We start from the raw sequence: 24,314 nt of genomic DNA on the forward strand, positions 1-24,314 counted from the left end.
ACGATGGACTCTGAAAAACAAACAGGGTTCTAGAGGGGAGGGGGGTGGGAGGATGGGTTAGCCTGGTGGTGGGTATTGAGGAGGGCACATTCTGCATGGAGCACTGGGTGTTATGCACAAACAATGAATCATGGAACACTTCATCTAAAACTAATGATGTAATGTATGGGGATTAACATAAGAATAAAAAAAAAAAAAGATGTGGTATACATATACAATGGAATATTCCTCAGCCATAAAAAAGAATGAAATCTTGCCATTTGCAACGAGATGGATGAAGATAGAGAATATAATGCTAAGCAGAATAAGTCAGAGAAAGACAAATACCATATGATTTCACTCATGTGGAATTTAAGAAACAAACAAACAAAGGGGGGGAGAAAAAGGAGAGGGAGCAAACCAGGAAGCAGACTTTTTTTTTTTTAAGATTTTATTAATTTATTTGACAGAGAGAAAGAGAACACAAGTAGGCAGAGGGCAGGCAGAGGGAGAGGGAGAAGCAGGCTCCCAGGACCCTAGGATCATGACCTGAGCCGAAGGCAGACGCTTAATCGACTGAGCCACCCAGGCACCCCCCAGGAAACAGACTTTTAACTATAGAGAACAAACTGATGGTTACCAGAGGGGAGGTGGGTGGGGGGATGGGTTCACTTGTTGTGATGAGCACCAGGTGTTGTATGGATGTGTTGAATCACTACATTGTATACTTGAAAATAATATTACACTGTATGTTAACGAACTGGAATTTAAGTGAAAACAACAAAAAAAAGAACTTAGGTAATGCATTGTTTTTAGAATTTAGAAACACTTTTAGCAGAACTAAGTAAAACAAACAAACAAACAAACAAAAACCACTACCTAAAAGTCAGTAATCAGTGTATATAGAACTATCTCTGAAGAAGCAGGGAAGTAATCATCTTTGCTAACTGGATTGCTGCAGCACTGGGAGTAGAAACAGGAGGGAAACCTACTTTGCACTGTATTTTCCCTTTGTACTTTTGGATTTCGTCCATGTGCATATTTTAGCACATCAAAAAAGTAGTTAGTTTTTTAAATGATAAGCAAAAATTCACTAATCATTCAATGTCAAACATTTTAGCACCCATATAATTCCTGTTTTTATTTTAGAAGTTTTTGGAAAATTGGTGAGAGCACTCTGTTAGCAATAAGCTATCATCTGGGGGCGCCTGGGTGGCTCAGATGGTTAAGCGTCTGCCTTCGGCTCAGGTCATGATCCCGGGGTCCTGGGATCGAGTCCCACATCGGGCTCCCTGCTAGGCGGGGAGCCTGCTTCTCCCTCTGCCTCTCTCTCTCTCTCTCTCTCTGACTCTCATGAATAAATAAATAAAAAAAAAACATTTAAAAAAAATAAAATAAGCTATCATCTGGACCTCTTTTAATCAACTGGCTACGTAGCATGCAGGTGACCACTGCATGACTGCTTCCTTTCTGAAGACGGAATACGCTCCACTTTTCACTATAGGATATAATCTATAGTATGGCCATAATAGAAAATCAATTGCAATGATATTTTTCTCTTGTTTAAAAGTCAGCCCTGAAATGTTCATTCGTGTACAAGACCCTGTGGTTCAAATTTTAACTAAGAACTTCAGCTTCTAGAAGTGAAGTGAGGATCATGCTCTGGCAGCCCCCACCCCCACGAAAATAACAGTAAGATCTTGGATCAGTGTAACAAACATGCTTTTTGATGAGGTTACTGAGTTGGCAAGAAAGCAGGAGAAATCTTCAAGCCCCACCCCATCTACTGCCATGGTTCCTACCACAAATGAGCAGAAACCAAAGTGGGGAGCAATCTGTTATAAACAGACTTGAAAACCAAGGTTGTCTTGGGAATACATGAGGATACTAAGCCTTGGGCTAGTATAAAACTGGGAAGCCAAGTCTCTGATTCTGCTTTAAGTCTGTACCCTCAGTGGAGCCAAAGTGTTGCCGAGCTGATAGCTCAGTAGCAGCCCCTCATGCCCAGCAAAATCAAATGCAAAACTCTATAGGAGATAATACAGAACTTGAAAAAAAAGTGTGGATTATTATCTGAGGATTATTTTTCCTCTTTTAAATCACTTAACACCCAAACATGTCTCAATGGAGGAAGAAAAACTCAATTTATGTGAACACTTTTTAAAAAGGAAATGTTAGCTTCGTGTGTATCTCTCTCTCTCTCTCTTTTTTAGTAATTGTATTTAAAAAAAATCTAATATCTTTGAAATTATGCAAACTTGACCACACTTCTTTTTTCTGTCAAGAGAGATCATTTAGGTTGCTTGACTGATTTCACTATGTAATTTATTTAGTATTTTAAGTAATAGAATTCACCGATAATAATATGTGACATTTACTGAACACCTACTATGTTTTAATAGTTTACTGCTCTAAGCATTTTCTATGCATGTCATATCTAATGCTTATAGGTAGGTGATATTATTATTCCGGTCATACAGTTAAGGAAATTGAGTGTTTAAACACCTTGCTCAACATCATACTGTAAAGAACAGATTCAAACCCAGGCAGTCTGATACCAGCCTTAGCGATTATGTTCTATTGCTTCTTGTAGATTGTGTTTGCTCTGTTACCTGAGAATCGCTAAACAGAAAGCAAAAGAAAAAAATTACCTCAAGTTATTCCTATTCTCTTTTCTTATTAGGTACAAATATGTTCCTCATTTTTTTTCCCCTGTTAAATGTTCTCTAGCCATGCTTCTTTCCAAAGAAATAATATGAGTACAGGAGAAAAAAATTATTAGATTTATTAAAATTTGTCACATAGCCACTAGAAATATAAATCACAGAACTCTCACAAGGTAAAACAAATTTTGGAAATTCAAATTTTATGACTGTTCAAGAAATAAAATCAACAATTTCCTGTCTAGCTTAAAAACATTATTTTCCCTGATTTTGAAGGATGGCAATTACAGAAGGCTAAACATTAACTACATGCATAGACCATGTCAAGTGAAACTATGGATAAGGTATAAAATAGGCATTCTTCTTGAAATGGTTTTATCTTGGTTTCTGATTATTCTTTAATAAAACTGAGTGGGAACATTCAAAGCCACGGCATTCTGATTTATCCTTAGTCTTCTGTCTGAAAGGCAATCTGTTAGATACTACTGGGGCAGTAAACATGTAAGCAAACGAAATGGCAACCATACATATTGTTCTATATCAAAACCTTAGACTGGACCAGAGCTATAGGATTTATGCGAGCTGGACTGAATGCAAAAATGCATATATTTAATTCTCTTCCAATTAAATGGCTTTCAGTCCCTCTACTATGTACACAGATCTTTGAGTTCTTCTGAATTCCTTATGGGAAGAAGAAAAGGATTTGCTAAATCTAACAAAATACCATTAGGGTAGGAGAGATGGAAAAAATTATTTCTTAATTCTTCACAACAGTAAAAGTGTACATAAAATGTGTTTTTTATAGGTCCTCATTTATAAGAATGGACATTGTCAATGTCTATTTTATGTCTCAGTGTTGCTGTAGAGTTTCTAGGAAATTCAACAGTTCTTGTCAAAGAGAAATTTTTTTCATCATTGCCATTCTTTAAAAAAGAGGTGTTCCTTCTTTATTGAAATATTCTTTGATTCTATTGTTTGTGAAACAAAACAGAACATGCCTTGTTCTTGTTTGCAAGGCATCTAAGTGACCTAGAAATGCACAATGAAATGCTCGAAAACACCAGTGTTTGATAAAGTCTGTTCACTTCAGCAGCAAGCATCTTAGGAAAAAAAATTACATTTACATATCCAAAAAATTCATGTTTAGATTTAACAATAAAGTCATGCTGAAAAATATGTCTTGGAAGGCAAAAAGGGCAGTTCTACATGACTACTTCTTTTTTTTTTTTTAATTTTATTTATTTATTTGACAGAGAGGTAACACAGCGAGAGAGGGAACACAAGCCGGGGGAGTGGGAGAGGGAGAAGCAGGCTTCCCCCTGAGCAGGGAGCCCGATGCGGGTCTCGATCCCAGGACCCTGGGACCATGACCTGAGCCGAAGGCAGATGCTTAATGACTGAGCCACCTAGGTGCCCCGCTACATGACTACTTCTAATCAAGAAATAGCTTCACACCGCTATAAAACTAAACATATGCATGGATTATTTGGTTCCTTCTTAGTCAAAACTTAAATAGTCTAGGTCTTCTCAAACTACAGATCTTACACAAATGAGATTCGTGTGAGGGCACATTTGTACCCATGCTCGTCTAAGCTGAACTCCATGAGAGGAGAGGAGTGCTAACACGTGCACCCTTGGTTGGCATGTAAGATCTGTTCTTTCCCATCCTTTTATTACTAAAAATCAGCTTGGGTGGTGTATCCAGATAATGGAGTATTTTTCATTGCTACGAAGAAAGGAGCTATAAGCCATTAAAATACATTGGATAGACTTAAGTGCATATTGAAGTGAAAGAAGCCAATCTGAAAATGTCTATACCATATGACATTCCGGATGAGGCAAAACTATGGAGACAGTAAAAACATCACTGTGGTTGCCAGGAGTTAGAGGGGAGGGCAGGATGAATTGGCAGAGCATGGAGGATTTTTAGAGCAGTGAGACTTTGTGTGATATTATAATGGTGGATACATGTCATTATACATTTATCTGAACCCATAAAATATATCACCCAGGGTGAATCGTAATTTAATCTATGGTCTTTGGATGATAATTCAAAGACTATGCATGGAGGTGGGCAAGGAGCCTATGGGGAATCTCTGCACCTTTCTCTTAATTTTGCTGTAAACTTAAAATTACTCTAAAAAATAATTTAAAAAATCTATTCTGTTCTTAATGGGTACATTCTCAGTTGCTTATACCCAACATATCTGATTAAAAAAAATAATAAGCCTCATACAAAAGAAAGGCATAATCATATTATCCAAAATGTAGCAAAGTTATCTTCTATTTTCCTTATTAAGCAGGGAAACTATTATGATGTAGCAGGAATGCTCAGTGAATTGTAAGCTGAGCATGCCTAATATACTATGTAATTAGTTGAATTGTGCTCCCCCTCCCACAATTTATATATTGGAGTCCAAACCACCAGCATCTCAGAATGCAAACGTATTTGGAAATAGGGTCATTGTAGATGTAATTAGTTAAGATGAAGTCATACTGGAGTAGGGTAGGCCCCTGATCCAGTATGACTAGTGTCCTTATAAAAAGGTGAAATTGGGACACAGACATGTACACAGTAAGAATGCTATATGAAGGTTGGAGTTATGCTACCATAAACCAAGTAACTACCGGAAGCTAGCAGAGAGGTCTGGAATAGATCCTTCTCCAGTGCCTCCAGAGGGATCATGGCCCTGTCAAACCCTTAATCTAGGATATCTAGTCTCCAGAACCGTGAGATAATACATTTCTACCGTGTAAGCCATCCAGTTTGTGGTATTTGTTACGACAGCCCTAGCAAACTAATATGTACCATTTGGACCACATTCTCTTTGGCCCACTGCCCAGCCTAGTGCCTGACACTTAGTAGGGTCTCAACAAATATTTACTAAATTAATTAATACCACTGTCTTAGTAATAGAGGAAACACAATGCCAGTTCCTTCTCCAGCTGGGTGCTCAATGTTGGAATTCCTCAGACAGCTCCCTTAGATATCCTTATTTCCATGTGCTATATTCCCATCCTAGAAATTTGTATATAACTCTTTTGTGCCGTTGAGTATCACTTAATAAATCATTATGATAGTACTCTATAGAGTTACCCAGAGTTGGGGGAGACACTTCCTCTCTACCCACCATGTTGACTTTCATGTCAAAGAAAATACTTAATTTGAACTCCGCTGGCACCTTAACTTACTCTGCTCAGAAGAGGTGGAGTGACTTACCTGACTGATGCATCTTAAAGGATATCTGGGCCTGCTTAGCTCAACTCCTCTTTTCCTTCCTTTTGATGTTCTACATTCCTCTTCTGAGAATAGGTTCTGCCCCTGAGTGGGAAGCCTGCCCTGGTTCCATGCTGCCTGTGGGTACTTTGGCATGATTCTGGGTCTTACCAGAAGTCCTTGGCTCTCACCATAAACTGCATCCCTAGATTAGCCTTTACGAATAGTGAATGTGAGAATGTTTTGGTTGTCTATTTGCCTTACTCATTTTTTCCCTCTTATTTTGTTCAGATAGAGAAAGCAGGTGATACTTATTACTTCCTATCAATCCAGTTCACAATAGCCTGATAAAATTGTTTTTCTCTCCCCCATTAAGCTCTTGTCAAGTATCGTGCATATCGTAGCTATTAAATTCCTGTTTGCTAATGTAATGATTGATCCATTAAATAAGAATAAAGGAATGAATGAATGAGTAAACGTTAAACAAACTGAGAGAACTTGGCACCATAATCTGGGCACATCATTATATAACTAAGACATCTCCAAAGACTCTAGACTTTAGTCAAAGAAAAAAGTGTATCTGTTCATAGCTAAGCTTCTTGAATGAATTCTCTGTCAGTATATTATATATTTTCTTTTCATCCGTTCTTTAATCCATTCCAACCTGGCTTCCCCACCCATCATTCTACTATAACTACTACAATAACTGGTAGCTAATATCACCAGTGATCTTCATGTCCTTAATTTCGGTAGATTTTTTTTTATTAAAGATTTTATTTATTTATCTGAGAGAGAATGGGAGACAGAAAGCATGAGAGGGGGAGGATCAGAGGGAGAAGCAGACTCCCCACCAAGCAGGGAGCCCGATGCGGGACTCGATCCTGGGACTCCAGGATCATGACCTGAGCCGAAGGCAGTTGCTTAACCAACTGAGCCACCCAGGCGCCCAATTTCGGTAGATTTTATGCCCTTATCTTGCTGGACAATTTAGAAGCTTTGGCCACAGGTAGTAAATGTTTCCTCCTCATTGCTCTTTGCTTGGTTTTAATGGCATGAGGATCGACTGATTTTCCTATTACTTCCCTGGCTGCTGTTTCCTAATCATTCTCTCACTGACCGTTAAATGTGGAAATTCCTCAGACAGCTGCTTTAGGGATCCTAGTTTCTACTTGCTGCACTGTCTCTCTAAGCAATTTCATTCACTCCTCTGGCTTCAATTATAATGCAGTCTAGCTACATACTGTTGTCTCTCGAATTGATTCTCTCCAGCCAAGAACTCTCTGACATGACATCTCCATTGTGAGTTTGGCATGGAACTCTGTCTCAGTGTGCCCAAAACTATGCCCATACTCTCCCTGACCCCCCGCACAGTCCTGATCCTTCTCTCATATTTCCTATCTCAGTGTATGGCTTTGTCACCCACCAGGTTTACCATGATGTCTAAATATTTTTTCAGTCCACTTCTTTCCATGACTGTGCCACCATCATCTCTTGTCTAGGACACACAAATAACTTCCCACAGACCTCTAAATATCTACTCTTGCCATTCTCAAACCCCCAGAACAGGGGATCTTCGTAGAGAATGTAAATCTAATTGTGTCATCTCCTTGGTTAAGATACATCAATGCCCTCTCGTTGCTTTTAGGATACAGTCCCGAATTCTGAGCATGCCTTCTAAGGCCTTGCCTAATTTGGTCCTTGTTTATCTATTTTTTCTCCATTACCTTCCTCTGAAAAAAGTCTCTTGACTTCTTTTTCATGTTTCAGGTTGTAGTACATTGGGAAAAAAGGGCTTTCCTTGACTCTTTATATAAAATTAAGTGAATGCATATGCATTATATCCCAGCTTTCACTGGGAAAGCATTCATCACACTTAAACTTGTTTAAAGATTACACATCCTGACATATTTTGAGGTCTGCGAGAGCAGGGATCATGCCCGTCTTGTTCATTTTTCTGTTCTCAGTCCCTGACAACAATTGAGTGCTTAATAAATATTGATTAAATGAATATTGAATGATGAATATTTCAGAACATGACTTTGCATTTTAACTTTTTAAATGCAACGTGACATTTGGAAATACCTGAGAACAGTGTATTTTGTGCATTGGTAATTACTTGTAATAAGGTACAGCAATAAGAATCTAAAGGGAGCTATGGTACCTTTTTTTTGCTGCTTCTTCCCTACACATTTACAAAGGTCAATTCTGTATGAGGGATCAACTGGAAGACTACATCAATAAGGGGCCGTATTCTTTTTAAAAAAGTGTTCTTTGCCCTTAAAGGGCAAAACTATGAAAGCTTGTAATGTATTCTTGTGCTTTCTAATTCCTAAAGGTACCTTAATATGGCCCTCAGAGATTGATGCACATAGGGAAAACATTGATCTAAGCAATTGATTGAGACAAATATGGCATTCTACTTTAACTCATTGTAAATTACTGTTATTAATTTTTAAAGTTATAAAAATAATAGATAGCCAGTGAATGCAAAGATAACATAAAGAAAACTTCTCCCACCCCATCTAAATTTACTATCCTTAAGGAATCAAAGTTGACAATCTATTGTACACCTTCTATCCTGTTTTCATGCTCATATATACAAAATTATATGTATATATCTAAGGGAACTCGGTGTTTGCTTATTTTTAAAAAATAGGATTAACAATATATGTTCTCTGCAACTTGGATTACTCTTTGAATAGTAATGATGAGCACCTTTTCCAACTCAATACACACACACTTAATTCATTGTTTTTAAACTATAGCTTTCCATGGTAATGATAATCACAATCTTCTTAATCATATTCTCATGGATAGGCATTCAAACCATTTTCAGGGCTTTCTTACTACAAATACTGCTGTGCATATTGTTATATATGTATTCTTATACCACACTACCTTTATTTCTAGAGGATACAGTCTCAAAGTGGGATTACTGAGTCAAAGAATATGTGCATTTGTATATTTATATTTTTCATGTTAATAGCTATTGATTATGTTTCCAAATGATTGTACAATTTCATATTTTTAAGTTGGCTGTCCTATCCTCACACTGGCATCTGTCAGTAGGACTCTCGTTCCAGTTTCTGGGTTAAACTGTCTCTACTACACCTTCTGCTATGAGGAAGCCATAGTGACCCACTGCAGGTCTACTGGTTCTCTACTCTTAGTTACTTTCCAAGTCTCCCACTGGGGCATAGTTGGACTTTTAGATGACATCCATAGCACAAGGGAGTCTTGGAAGTGTATTTGCCAATTTTTTTAAAGATTTCATTATTTTTTTTTTATTTTAGATAGTGTGAGTAGGGGAGTGGGACAGAAGGAGAGGGAGATAATCTCAAGCAGACTCTATACTGAGCGTGGAGCCCAACCCACGGCTCGATCTCACGACTCTGAGATCATGACCTGAGCTGAAACCAAGAGTTGGGTGCTTAACTGACTGAGCCACCCAAGCGCCCCTTACTCACAGTCTATCTGTTCTGACCCTCCAGTGGAGATTTGAGGCTACTCTGCAGGAAACATTTCTCCCAAAGTTGTAAACTAAAGTAATTCATAGTTCTCCTTTCCTTTGGACTCCCTTCACCTTTTCTTTGGTTTCCCTTTTCTTACCACAACCACATCATACTCCAGACCAAAACCTAAAGATAGTGGTGCTGAATCCCTGAAAGAACCAGGCAGTGTCTTAAACTTGAACATTTCCCCTTTAAATTTCTCTCCAATCATACCATCTTACCTTGCAGGAACTTACTCTATATTATATCTTTCTTTTTATTTACCCCAAACATGTTTCTTTCTCTAGATGGCCCCCACTCTACTCTTTGACAACAAATATGACTCATGGTCTATGTTTAGTGGTAGAAAAGCGAAATGGGAAGAGAAAGAAATTCCAAATAGTTCAGAGAGAGTATACATTAGAGGATATTTCAAAAATATCCCTATTATACAATTACATTACATCTACACCTTGACCAAAATACTTGCCCAGTAATCTAATCCCGTGAAAAGATAGCCTTTAAAATTATCTCATTTACCCACTCCCTGTTGTACCCCTATTAGACCTTTAAAATGTCTTTATTTCTCTGCCTTTTCTCCACCCTCTAGAACCTGAGCTTAACCAAGATATAGTTGAAAACCGATGCTGTTATTAGATTTTCCATATAATGTTTTCTTCTCTTTCAAGAATTTGTCTTTAACATGTATTATGCATTTCCAGAAATGTGATCACCCTCCATTGACATTTAGGTATATCATGCAGGATACTTCTTCTTAATTTTTATTTTCTCCTTTTCTCTTCCTATTTTGTTTTATCTGCTCTGATTCAATTGCTGTGAAATGGTTAGAGTAATTCCTCAAATGTTGTCCTCAAGTAGGATGCATGGGTAGTATATACTCAGAACTTCTGTTGTTTAAAGTGACTTTCTTTTGTCCAGATAGAGGAATAATATTTTAGCAGAGTTAAGTTCTTGAGTTGCTGTACTTTTTTTCCCCTCAAGTTACTACAGATGTTACTTTATTGTCTTCGAGCTTAAGAGTATCACAGATGAAAGATCTCATGTTCTTCTGTTCCTATTTTCTTTGCAAGTAATCATATTTCTTCAGTGCAGGAGCTTCTAGAGTTGCTTTTTAATATCGGAGTTTGGAAATTTTACTTAGATGTGTTTAGGAGTCTATATGCTTCATTAATCTGGTGTCAGATTCAGTGAACCATTTCGGTCTGCAAACTCAAGTGTTTCTTCATCTTAGGTAAATTTTCTTCTATTTTTTTGTTGTTGTTGTTGCTGTTGAGTTATTATTTCTTTTCTATGTGTTCCTTTCCTCATTCTGGAGCTCATGCTATTTACATGTTGTGACTCTTGGGTCTCTCCTCCAAGCCTGTTACCATTACTCTTAAAGATATGTATCTTTTTTAGGTTTTACTCTATTGTGTTAGTTTTCTATTGTTGCTATAACAAATTACCACAAATGTAATGGTTTAAACAATGCAAATTCACTGTCTTACATTTTTATAGGTTAGAAGTCTGACATGGAACTAGCTGGGCTAAAATCAAAGTATCAACAGGACTGTGTTCCTTTCTAGAGGCTCTAGAAGAGAATCCATACCCTTGCCTTGCCAGCTTCTAGAGGCCACCCACATTTATTGGCTTGTGGTTGGTTGGTCCCCTTCTTCTATCTTCAAAGCCAGCAACATTGCATCTCTTTGGCCATTCTTTAGTGTCACATCTCTCTCTGACCCTCCTCTTCTGCCTTCCTATCACACTTTTAAAGACCCTTGTCATTACAGTGAGGACCCCTGAATAATTGAAGAAATCTCCCAATCTCAAGGTCTTTAATTTGATCAGATCTCAAAATTCTCTTTCACCATGTAAGGTAACATTCACCTGTTCCAGGAAGTAGGACATGGACATCTTTAGGGAGTTATTATTCTGCCTGCCACACCTGTGTTGTGAAATGGTCCTCCAATTCAGTAATCATCAATAATTAGATGAAGTATAGACAAGAATCATGAGTGAAAGGGGAACTCAACTAGGCCTAGAGATGATTTTCAGAGCTGTTTGCAATCATGCTTTTCCTATTAGCCTTCATGGAGCTTATTCCCTGGTGCATCATACTCCACACTCATTGAGAAGTTCCTGTGGCTAGAGTGACTAACCACATGCTCTTGTTCTGTTGTAGAATCCAGTGAACATGAAGACAAGAGTGCAGGTGCCTCAGGGGAGACACCCTCCCAGCCTTATCCTGCACCAGTGTACAGTCAGCCCGAGGAGCTGAAGGAGCAGATGGATGATGCAAAACCAACTAAGCCTGAAGAGAATGAGGAGTCAGACCCATTGCCTGATAACTGGGAAATGGCCTATACAGAGAAGGGTGAAGTCTACTTCATTGAGTGAGTTTCACACATTTCTTTGCATATTGCTACAAAGATCATAACAGTATGTAAGTGATGTAGCACATAGAGATATGGTCAAAATAAAATACTGAGTTTTATCATTTCTGATATTAGCTTCCTTCTTTGTGAGAGAATAATGGACAGTGCCTTAATGCAATTAGATTACGCTATAGATTATAGCTATAAATCAAAGAATGAATTAAACAATTACACTGTAAAATTTGTTACAATCATGACTAAAAAGGCAAATCTCTATGTGATGTTACTGGTGAGTTAGAAAATAATCTACCTATCATGAAAAATGCTTACTCTATTCTTTCAAGACCTCGGTATTGTCCAAATGAGATAATAACATCTTTTAACTAAGATTGCTGGAAGCATCTACCATCGTGTTCAGTGATGCAGCCATTTAGAGCAAAATACTTGTCACAAAAGACAACATTTTAAGTATTTCATGCAGAGGTCAGATGTCAATAAGATTATTTAGGTTTGCATTGTGTAACTATACATCGCACTCATTTTTATTAATTTCATTCTATTTTTTGCTTACCATTTTTATGACTTGCCAAGGAAACTGAAATGCTAATCTTGAACTCCCTGGTGATACTCATTCTAATCTTTTCTTGCTTTTTGGACTTTTTTTCCAAAAAAAGAAATTTTAATATATTTTATTAACAATACTGTCTTTCCTTTCCTTTATCTTCTAGGAGTAGAACCACTTTTCTTTTTTTTAAACAAAGCCCTAAATTGGAGATCTCAGCAGAAAATTAAATTGTTGATGTACATAAGACAATCAAAATATTCACTAGGAAGAATAAAAACTAAAAATATTGTAAATGAACACTTATTCCTGCAACACTTATTCCCTCCAACAAGACTCAAACAGAAAAATTAATAAAACCTGAAGTTTTCAGTGCTGACAGTAGATAAAAATATGTAAACTCTGATTATTCAAGAAAAAATATTAAAACTGGATTTCCTTCCCCAACCTGGAGTGATTTGTGACTTAGATCTCCATAGGCAGAACTCAGTTGTGAAATTGAAATGTTACCACATGCCAATATTTAATTCTCATGTGAAGGTGGGAACTTTCATACATTTGGCCAAGGGAATGTATAATGAGGTAATTACTTGGTGCTCTGCTTGACTCCAACATGGGATGAGAAATGCAGTGTTTTGCAGAAAATGAATCTCTACCACTCACCTTTTGACAGACAGTGTAAATTTAAGAAAAGAGTAAGAATCTCTTGCATTATTTTTTATTCCTATAATCAATGACCCAAAGACATCTTTTATCAACTAATTAGAAAAGAAGAAGTCATATGGAATTTTTCAAGTGCTCAGAAGTATTTAAATCTAAAAATATAACTTTACTATTGATAAGCACAGCACGGGGCCACTCACAGTATAAACCCTAGATGTGAGTTCACATGCTGATATTCAGGAAAATTGATAATCAGAAGGAGACTGATAATATACACATTTTTTATTATATAATGCAGGAGGAGTAAGGGTATGTGGAAATAATAAAAGAAAACCAGCATAACAAGTTGATTAAAGAACTGTTTCCTTACAAGGTTTCCAATAATGCAATTATAAAAATCTTTGTGATTACAAAATAATCTTTTCTCTTTTAAATTGTGTCAGATTTTGGGATTGTGAAGAAAAGGGACTTTGAAAGACAGAAGTTGTGTTCATGGTATATAGTAAATGATGAGGCTCTGTCTGGACTTGGAAGAATCTACCAAAATGATTCTGTTAATACTCTAGTGAGTCACCCAGTGTCAGAATTCAAAGATTCATAAGATTTTGTACTTGTTCTCAAATTTATTGTTGAGATTTATTGTTCAAGTTGGGGAAGAGAGACATATAATTATAAACAGTCAGTAAACAACTAATTTCTGAGTTTTGTGGTACTATCAGAAAAGAATATACTCAGCACAGACTTAAGTAATAAAAGGAGGCATCATAGGGAAGGTGGGGTCACACAGACTTGGCAGTGTGTAGACACAGCATTCCAGGTATAGGAACCCCGTCCCTGGGCTTATCAGGGATAGTGAGAAGACCCTATGACCCTACTAGAGAAGAGGTATTTGTTGGTGAATCCTGGGCAGTGATTGCTCTGTTTCCATTTTGCTAGATCATTAGTGATTTTGAAAGACAGGCAGAGGGTTTTGTTTGTTTATCTTCTTCCTGTTCCTTCAGGGAAGAATGAATGAGCAGGGGAGCAGAGATAGGTTGAGGTGGAAAATTAAGACACAAAAGAGGAGACAGTATCATTTTGGTGAGAGAGCTGATGCTAGAGACACTCACCCAGAGTTTAGGAAAATGAAGCCTTGAGTTAAGGCTGAAGTGGGGGTATGAGGGGAAGGAGGCTCCTGTAGAAGGCAGGTGCAAAGGCCCTACTTAAGGAGGTTCCTCCACAGAATGGAGGCATCCTCCACCCCCACCCTTCACCCAGGATCAGTCTGAGCTGCATCTTTCCTTTCTTGAAAAAGTCACATTTGAGTATCAAGACGCAGTGCAATGAGCTCAAATATCAGACTAGAGAGGGATCAGTGCCTCATTTCCACACTATGACTACGTGTACCGTGGTTTCGTTTCTCTCGGCCTGAATTTCACTCTGCTTTACTTTTCCCTCCATTTTTTCACTGATTCTCTCCTGACTGCTTTCACTCTTTCCTCTGGAATGCCCCTTCCTTCCTAATTACAGTCAGATACAATCAGCACTTCAACCCACTGTCATTGACCTGTGAGTACTTTGCTGTTGATATCACAATGAATTCTTCTGTGAATATAGAAGGCCCTTGGAAACAGTCTGATAGAGCAGGAGCTTGACAGGAGAGGGATCATGGTGGGGCAATAAGGACTTTCTTGGGGACTAACCTATGATAGGCCCAAGAATTTCTAACCAGTCCTGAAGCAAAGTCAAGGTAAAGAAAGAAGACAAAAAGGCAAATAGAGAAAATTAAGAGAAAGATAAAACAGATGGAAGGGAAGATAGATGGGTGAGGTAAGGAGAGCTGGCATCAGTGAGAACTTCCCTCTGGCACAAATATTGTGAGTCACTTATAGTAATGGAAGTCTCCCCTGGTAGGCAACACCCCTCATTACACTTCACTGAATTCTGTCTCCTATGAAAAAAAGGTTGTGATAAAACAGAAAACAAGTGAGGGGCACCTGGGTGGCTCAGATGGTTAAGCGTCTGCCTTCGGCTCAGGTCATGATCCCAGGGTCCTGGGATCGAGTCCCACATCGGGCTCCCTGCTCCTTGGGAGCCTGCTTCTCCCTCTCCCTCTGCCTCTCCCCCTGCTCATGCTCACTCTCTGTATCTCTGTTGCCTCGAATGAATAAATAAAAAAAATCTTTAAGAAATTAAAAAAAAAAAACAGAAAACAAGTGCAACAAAGAAGAAGGACCCTGTGGTCCTGTGTATAAAATTTAAATATATGAATATAAATGCCTATTTATTTATGTTTATATATATACATTTTTGAATAGAAGAGGGGAATTCTACCTTGCTGAAATGTTAGTTCAAATATATCTTTGAAAAAAATATATACTGTGGGTTTTGAATTAAGATAACAAGTGATTTCATTTTTTTTTGTCTTCTGTGCAATAATATTTTAAAATATTTATTGGTTTATTCAGTATTGCAAAATGCTTTATATGTCTCAGTACTTAACAAGTTCTGCCTTTAGAAGATGAGGGTTGTTTTTTTTTTTTTTATTGTTTTTGGTACTGAACACAGGGGTCAACTCTATTTCCCACACTTTTCAGAACTGCTGCCTTTGATGAGTGTGTAAAAGCAGATTCCTTTTATCATTCACAGTGATATTTAATGAGAAAAAGTAAATATCTGAGAAAGCATTTTTAAACAATGGAATTTTAAATTGTGCGTGAATGCTCCCTTCTAAACATCCTTTAAAGCATTAATAATGTCTTCTGTTTAGCAGTTTTCATAAGACTTTCAAGTGCACAATATTGTTTAAAACCAGTAGTTTCCTTAATTCATAACATTATCCTCATTAATAATGTCTTTTAAAATAAACAGCTTATTAACTGTAAATTCAAATTGGTGATAATAGTTATGACAGATTGAGCGCCTGCTTTGTTCAGGCTGTGTTCATGTTACCTGAATGATAATACCTAATAGATTAAGCATTTACACTGTTCTCATTTACTTCTCAGTTTAGGAAGCTGAGGCTTGTAGAGGTAAGGAACTTGCCCATAATCATATAACCAAGAATTCACAAAGCCAGGGTGCTTTGACTCCATTTACTCAACACATCTTTACAGGGCACATACCATGTGCTAGGCACCATTTTAAACCCTGGGAATACAGTTTTCAGCAAAACTGACAAGATTCATACTTTCATGGGACGCAGCCTTTCTCCAGGGTCCTTGCTCTCAATCATTTTGCTGTGGTGCCTACATTACACATATTACATCATAACCCCCTTGTGAGCATTTGATATACCCGATTTAATAGATGAGATTCTAAAGCACTCTTGGACAAATTAACATTCTTAGGGTCTCATAGTACCATCATCTTGCAAAGCCCTTGCCATTATCCCCTACTACCTCCACGGCATCAACAAACATTGGCTGAAATAAAAGTAAACTTTCATATTACAAATAGTATTTGTTTATAAGTTTCTCGGCCAGAAAGTCACTATTCCAGAGGCTAAATGTTCCATAAAGCAGAGCTGCCATAGGGCTAATCTGTATTGACATGCTTTGGGAATCCCATTAAATTCCTTCTTTGTTTGGGAGTCAGTTTAGTTAGTGACATAAAAGAGACCGCCATTGCTTTGGCAAAAAACAAAATGACAATAAGAACCTATTTGTTTACTACCATCTTCCTGAATGGTAGTGAGTGCTATGTCATCTTAAATAATAGATTTTTAAAAGCAGGCTTTTGAAACTGAAAATCACATCTGTGAAAATGTCATGGCTGTACATGGTTTCCTAAATCATTGTCCGGGCTGATTTTGCTTTTAAATTCTCAGGAAGACACACATATAATTTGTTTCCTCTTGTGTTGCCATTTCTGTATTCCCTTAAGTTTTAAGTAAATCACTAATTACCATTTCAAAAAAATTTTAAGCTTTTATCTATTAAAGAATAGACAGAAAACTTGGGAGATTTACTGGAAAGAAAAGTAAAATCAATTGTTTGGTATGAAGCAACTCCAGATTTCTTATTTCTAAGCTCAGCATATCCCCGCCAGTCACAAAATGTGGTCTGTGTTTACTCTCTGTAATTTGTATTACAAAATATATTGAATTTTTTTCATAATCTTTTTTTCTTCTGCCTGCACAAGACTCCAGTGCCATCCCCAGACAGAAAGTAATATGTTTTAGACCGAAAACAGTATGCGACTCACACTCATGATAATCCCAAACACTATTTATAATAAAACTTCTCTTAAAAATGTTTTCTAAACATATGAAAGATAATATGATGGCAAACTCACATAATTCACAAGGTTAATAAAATTTGGGGGAATACTGTTTAGGAAACGACCACTATAGAGGTCATTGACAATAACTTTTTATGTAGATTACCAATGTATAAATTGAAAAAATAGTAAAACTGTGAAAGAATGGAGTCTTGAATGAAAAAATTCCCACTGTTCATCATCAGTTAGATCTATCCAGTCATTGCCTTTAATCTTCTTTTTGGAAAGATGATATAAAAGGGAGAGAAAGTCTTCTGGAAAATGATGTAACCATCCTGAGGATTTTATTGACTATAATATAAAATGTATGTAATATAAAATATATATAATATAAAATGTCAACTTATATACTTTTAAGAACTAACGTTTAGGGGCACCTGACTGGCTCAGTCGGTAGAGCATGAGATTCTTGATCATGAATTCGAGCCCCACGTTGGGTGCAGAGATTACTTAAAGAAGAAGAAAAGAGAGAGAGAACTAACATTTATTCTTTAAATTATGTAAAATGTAGTCAATAATCTCTGATTATTGTCTCTGAACCCCTATGACAACTACTATTGAAACTTTAACATCCAAACACATATTGAATTGCCCAATAGACTCTAAAATATTTACCTGGACCTTGTTTACCTTGTTCAAAAGATTATGCTTCTTGCCGTCAAACATCATTGACTTTAATTTCTGATTATTCTTCTGATGTAGTATTTCCCAGATGAAAATACATTTTACTATCAGTTAAAGACTAAGATTAAGAATTGGCTTTGTAGGAGGACTTTTTAAATTCAATGTGTTTGTTATTGTTTTAAGTCTGTTACTATTTTTAGAGAAAATGCAGCAAGGGAATATGTTTGATAATAAAATTTCAGTTGATGAAACATCACCTAGTGTTTGTGCAATACTGAAAACATTATTTTGATCTAGGCGGCAATATAAAAGTAGAGGAGGAGAGAGGAAAAGGAAACAGAAAGAATAGATGGATGAAAGGAGGACAGGTCCTAAAATTAGGCTTGAATTGGATCACCTTAAATGGTTTATACCCTGACTGGGAAAACATAGAGTGATAGAAAAATGGAATGGAGGATACAGTGTGGCATGATCTCTATGAAAATCCTCCACCTGTGAGGCACCTGGGTGACTCAGTCAGTTGGCTCTTGGATTCAGCTCAGGTCATGATCTCAGGGTCCTGGAATCAAGCCCTGCCTCAGGCTCCCCACTCAGCTGGGAGTCGGCTCGAAGAATTCTGTCCTTCTCCCTCTGCCCCTCCCCCCGGCTTGCACTCTCTCTCTAAAACAAATAAATTAATTAAAAGAAAAAAGAAAATGCCCCCCCCGTTTGATAGCAGTTTTATTAACCTAATTCTTCAGTATAGCTTCTAAGACCTAATATTTATATGTAGATTCTGTAAATCAGGAATTTTAAGACTTTATTTAGGAAAAATATTCAGGTTGATTTCTGGGGTATTGAGAACAATTTGATAGTTACCTACTTGTGTTACAGATGAGCTTACGGTCCTCCTACTATGCTGCCATCTTAGGTCCCCCCCGGAAAAATATTCAGATCTGAATGGAGAACATTTGATTCAAAAGTGATCTGAATGGAGAATTCAAGTTTATAAGGACAAAAGTGTTTCCAGTGATACTATCTGTGCCTCCTCAATCACAATGTTCTCTCTTTCATCTCTATGCACCTGCAATTTGATATAATACCTACTAAGTACAAGGCATTCAACACAAAGGAATTTAAAGTTGTGAATTACTATCTTCAAACAGGAGTTAAATGTCTCTATTTCCAAACTATTGGCAAAGGCTCTGAGGAAAAGATCTTTGATGATTCTCCGAGGGAGGGAAATAAAGCAACTCAGTATAAAAAGCAAAGTGTTAGGTTTAGTATGCCCCCGGTTTCAGAGCATAAGAAACTTGGAGTTGGGAAACAGATATATCTGGGCTGCATGTCAGCTCTTTCCCCTTCACACACTGGCTGTGTAACCTTGGGCAAGTTACTCACCTTCTCTGAAACTGTTTCTCTGTCTGTAAGGTGGAATTAAAAATCTGTAGCCACAGAGGCTCATTAGCATTAAATGAGGTGATGCGTTTGAAAGTTCTAGTTCAGTCCCTGACAAAGTAGACAATCAGGAAATGTTAAGAGATAATGAGAATAACTTTGCAATGGTGTACCATAAGGCCAGCAGCTTTTCCTGTCGAAGTGAAGCATTTTCTGTGAAAAGAATGTTTCCCCAGGAAGATAAGATGTTATGACTTAACCGGCAGCTTTTGTCAGTTTGGCAAAGGTTAAACTTACAAAAAAAAAAAAAAAAAAAAAAACCACAGAAATTTCTAATTCATTATAAGTCAGCCTATCACGTCTTCAAAGCCATTCTGTTATGAATTTAAACTAGTATTGCAGAGTTAAATGAAATTTCACTTCTGACTTGTTCTGCTCCTCCAGATAGATTCATTATATAGTTTAACATCAGGGAAGAGTTTGGATAAACCATTTTTTAAGGTTTTTATCCAGATTTTTAAATCTGACATTGATTGAACTTGAATAGCTACTGACTTTACTCCACTTGATCTCTCACTTTTCATGATCATCACATTAACTTTATCCATAAATATACATACAGGAGTAGTCTATTATGATTCAGCATTCCTAGAAAATAATTGTTCCATTCCCCAGCTAGGGGGGAAAATTTTCTTTGCAAATGCAGCATATATGTGTGTATATGTCTCTGTTTAAGAAACTAGTATCATGGGGCGCCTGGGTGGCTCAGTCGTTAAGCATCTGCCTTCGGCTCGGGTCATGATCCCAGGGTCCTGGGATCGAGCCCCACATCAGGCTCCCTGCTCTGCGGGAAGCCTGCTTCTCCCTCTCCCACTCCCCCTGCTTGTGTTCCCTCTCTCGCTGTGTCTCTCTCTGTCAAATAAATAAAACCTTTTAAAAAAAAAAGAAAAGAAACTAGTATCAGAATATAAGATCATATAGCATTAGCCTCTTACCTTCCTGTCATTGGTGCACCACACAATTTGGTTAGATACAGAAAACTGATGTCTTGTTTAAATCTACTTTAGCAGTCGAAGTGAAAGGAAATCACATCCTCAAACTTGAGGAAAAGTGCTCTGTAGATTGTGAAAAATCCCTCAATGATCCCATTTTGTACAGTCTCCTGTCCAATGTTTAATCCCATCTTCAAAGGTAATTGTCGAGGTTAAAAATAAAGGATTTGAGGAAAGTGGAAAAGCCACTTGGTCTGTTGTCTCCCAAATGCATTAAAAATATTGCCTCCATAAGGTATCCTGAAGAAGCATCCAAATTATAGGGCTGGGGAGAGCCACTATTGAAAAATACTGCACTGTATCTTCATGTGGTATTTAAGATTAACTACCACCCACATTTTTTTCAGAATCATTTCAGAGGATCAGCTAAAAATGCTATTAACTATAAGAGACTCCATCTGCCAAAGTGTATTAAAGTGACATACCATTAATGCTAGTTCAACCTAAAAAAAAAAAAAAAAATCATCCTGTAATGAAATGCTTTGTATAAACGCAGGAAAGCTAGGAAACTCACAGTTCTCTACAAAATTAGCCAGTATTTGAGACCAGTGATGGCGTGATACAGAAATGGTAATTTGATTCCCTGTAATGGCTTAGTAATGGCCCCTTACTACTTATCCATAGATGTGTTTGCTTTTGTGAAAATGTCTCACAGACCTAGAAATAAATGACCTTTCTCCAAAATGAAGGAAGGATTTTGAAGAAGCAAGTGTGCTTAAAAAGAAGGGAAGTGTATTTTCCTTGCCCACTTCCCAACATTTCTCCCTAACAAATAAAAACATAGAGATGAACACACCTTATACACAAATGCACTCACGGCCACATGCACTCGCACGCACACACACACACACACACACTCGCATGCACACACACACACACACACACGCTTAGTACTGAAGGCGTGTCTATAAAAAACATTTTTAAAAGTGAATTTGTCTTTTTCAAAATGGGAGCAGCAAACACTGAACCCAGTCCACTAACATATTTGGGGTAGTCCTAATCTCCTTCCATGGGTGTCTTTAGTTCAGATATTGACATGAGTACAAATGAGGACCCGAATGAGATGAAAGTGTCTGCAATACTTTACTGGCTTCTGAAACTTGCTAATAAAGCACCATCAGGATTTGCAGAGGTCAAATTGGGAGAAAATAAAAGCTAGCGTACTCTCCTGATGATTTATAATTTGACCAAATTCACTGCCTTTATCTGATCAAATTATGAGAGCCCCACTTAGAGGCATCAATCATTGTGGAGTTCCTATGTGAAGAACGTGATGGAGAGTATTTTCTCTTAACCACACATGAAAGTCAGAAATAAGAGGGAATCTTCTTTAGGAGCAGAGACTTTATGACCCGAGGATCTTAATGTCTCCGTTTTCAAATCAGAGATGGCTCTACACATAGACAGGATCATCGTCCAGAAAATACTAGGTGCTTTAACACCTTGGACTTGCTTCCCCACTGCCCAGCTTGTCTCCATCTTTCCTCCTGCCTGCCTTGAAACTTTCTTCTTTTGGTAGGCACCTGGTCTCTACAAGTTTGCTATTAAATATGCTGCCTGGGAGAATTTTCTGACCTTTGCTTTAAGTGGAGATTTGTTCATCAGGTTATCTAGCTGACACTTGTGTCTCTGATACAATAAGTTATATTTCATAGTTAAATTTCAAAGAAGAAAGAGAAGATATATGTGAAATTGTTATCATTTGACTTTCATCGTTATCACTGGACTTCCTTACAGTTGTGTTCAGATATCCCTATTATCTGGCTTTACTTTATATTTCTATACTATTTTCTACTGTTCCCTTTCATGTTCCATTGATTGGCCTTTTGACTCTTCCCTGTATGAGCCTCACACTTTTCCACACCTGTGACTTTGTTCATGCTTTTTCTGAAGCCCTCACAAATGTCACATCCTTGATAATTTGTCCATTGGTAGATGAGATCACTTGAGACAGCTGTACACAGCAAAGACTTTAGTTCCAAAGAGCTTTTGAGTGGTTCTCGAATTATAGTGTGCATAAAAATCACCTGGAGTGTTTGCCAATGATGGAGATTTTGTGGCTCAACCTCAAAGATTCTGATTTAGTAGTTCTATGAAATCCCAGAATGTGCACTGTTAATCACCAGGTGACTCCAACTCCAATGCAGGTGATTCTGGGGCCTCTTTAAGAAACACTGTTCTAAAAACATCTCTCCTCTGTTTTTACAATTTCTGGCAAAAAGCTTACCAGAAAACATTTTTTTTTTCAAAGCACAAATGTCATCAAAATTGTTATTAAGTCCCAGAAATTCCATTCTAGAAACATTCGAATACAGGCATTTTTACCCTCTGCCTTCCTAGCCGGATTGAAAGCATTTAGTTGGAACACAGCTAAATATGGGTTAATGACATTGCTATTAATCACTTTTTGAGAAAATGTAGGCATCCCGAGAACATGCTGTAATTTTCATCACTTTTATACTGCTGCTGCCAGCTCTGGAGTTAAAGAGTAACAAAACAACTATTTATGAAAAGGGCAGGTTTAAGATGAAAATAATTATTTTGCAAAAGTGAGGAAACAGTATCAGAGCCTGCGAACTGTGCTCTTCCAACTGGAGAATCCTGTGTTTGTAATAAATTCCTTTTGCTCTGGATGAGTTCTGCATTTTCAATGAGGTTAACTTGGCAACATTCTAGTTGATTTTAATAAAAATAGCTGCTTTGAGGACAGGGAGCTGAGGTTGCCAAATTTACAGCTGCCTTGCACAATTACTCTTACACCACCTTCAGGGTTACTTAGAACCAGTAAGCAAATTAAGTGTATCGATTGCAATTTTGTTGGACTAACAACCCCCCCTCCTTTTTTTTTTTAAGGAATAAACTTGATTCCTTTCAGTATGTGTCTGTTCAGAGTGATCTCTTTTCTTTTCAGCCATAACACAAAGACAACATCATGGCTGGATCCACGACTTGCGAAAAAGGCTAAACCTCCAGAAGAGTGCAAAGAGAATGGTAGGTCATTAAGTTTCTGTGATGTTTCTGCATTGCGCTTTGAGCATGTTTGTGTTTCTTAAAGGAGGGTCTCACCTCAAGAAGCAGTCATGTGGTTGAGACAGTTTGAAAGATGTAATATTTAATGCTCAGCTAAGAGAGAGAATTAACACAGCTTTTCAGCAGTGCCATGTGGTTTTCCTTTCTCTCTCTGAGGAGACGGTCCCGGATATCACATCTCTGTCATCTCTGTCATCTCTGTTGGTTCTCTGTGACTCCTGGCCTGACTTTCCACCACCTTCTAAGGACTTTTTGTTTGCAATGTGTCTCTCTGAGGACTCTGATCCTTTCACTGGAATCGAACATGATGTATAGAGAAACACTATTGTGGAACTATAGATAATAGTGATTTTTGTGTTTAAAGGCATGGCATTCTGCTAGTTATTAAGGAATCCGTGGTATAAAGGTCTGTCCATAGGGCTACTTTCCTTTAATCAACTATTTGAATTAAATAACCAATTGCATGAATATCCTGGGTTATCCATAGTATTTTGTAGTTTCCAATGTAATGATATTAACTTGCTTAGAAATAGACTGTTTTCACGTATGGGAAGAATGTTTTTGAGCAGTTTTGAGGGTTAGATGAGTGTAAACCTTGCTTTGAAATTAGTAAATTATATGGATGAAGTCTGTTAAGAGATGACACTTGTAATTTTTAAAGATATTGAGTTTAATGTGAAAAGCGCAGTTAAAATTTAGCTAAAATGATAAGTAGCATACTCTCCTTGTGATTTATTATTTGACCACAATCCAGGCTTTATCTCCTCAAGCTTCTAGAGTCCTGTTCACAGGCATCTATCATTGAGAAGCTCTTAAAGGTGGAGAAAGTGATGAGGAGAGTATCAACTTTTAAAAAAGCTTTTGAAACATCAACTTTTTAAAAAGTCTCTAATTCTGAAAGTCCTTTGATTTTAGCAATAGCTCTGGCTTTCCCAGATAATATTTTGATAACATTGTTTGTTTCCATAAGATAACTGTTCACAAGCTAGTTAGACACTGGGTTAAATTAAAAATTAAGGTG

The 24,314-nt window shown here is 37.3% G+C and overlaps 1 protein-coding gene across 1 annotated transcript in view; it reads left to right on the top strand.

Moving 5' to 3' along the window:
* MAGI2 (membrane associated guanylate kinase, WW and PDZ domain containing 2) overlaps positions 1 to 24,314 on the top strand; it is a 650,039-nt gene that overhangs the window by 229,836 nt on the left and 395,889 nt on the right. Inside the window, exons 4-5 of the mRNA XM_081799668.1 lie at positions 11,533 to 11,743; positions 23,175 to 23,254. Of these exons, the coding sequence (XP_081655794.1) occupies positions 11,533 to 11,743; positions 23,175 to 23,254 (291 nt within the window). The remainder of the gene's footprint in view (positions 1 to 11,532; positions 11,744 to 23,174; positions 23,255 to 24,314) is intronic.

The sequence above is a fragment of the Leptonychotes weddellii genome, chromosome 12, assembly GCF_054177405.1.
Source record: "Leptonychotes weddellii isolate Sample4059 chromosome 12, ASM5417740v2, whole genome shotgun sequence".
In the NCBI taxonomy this organism is placed as follows: Eukaryota; Metazoa; Chordata; class Mammalia; order Carnivora; family Phocidae; genus Leptonychotes; species Leptonychotes weddellii.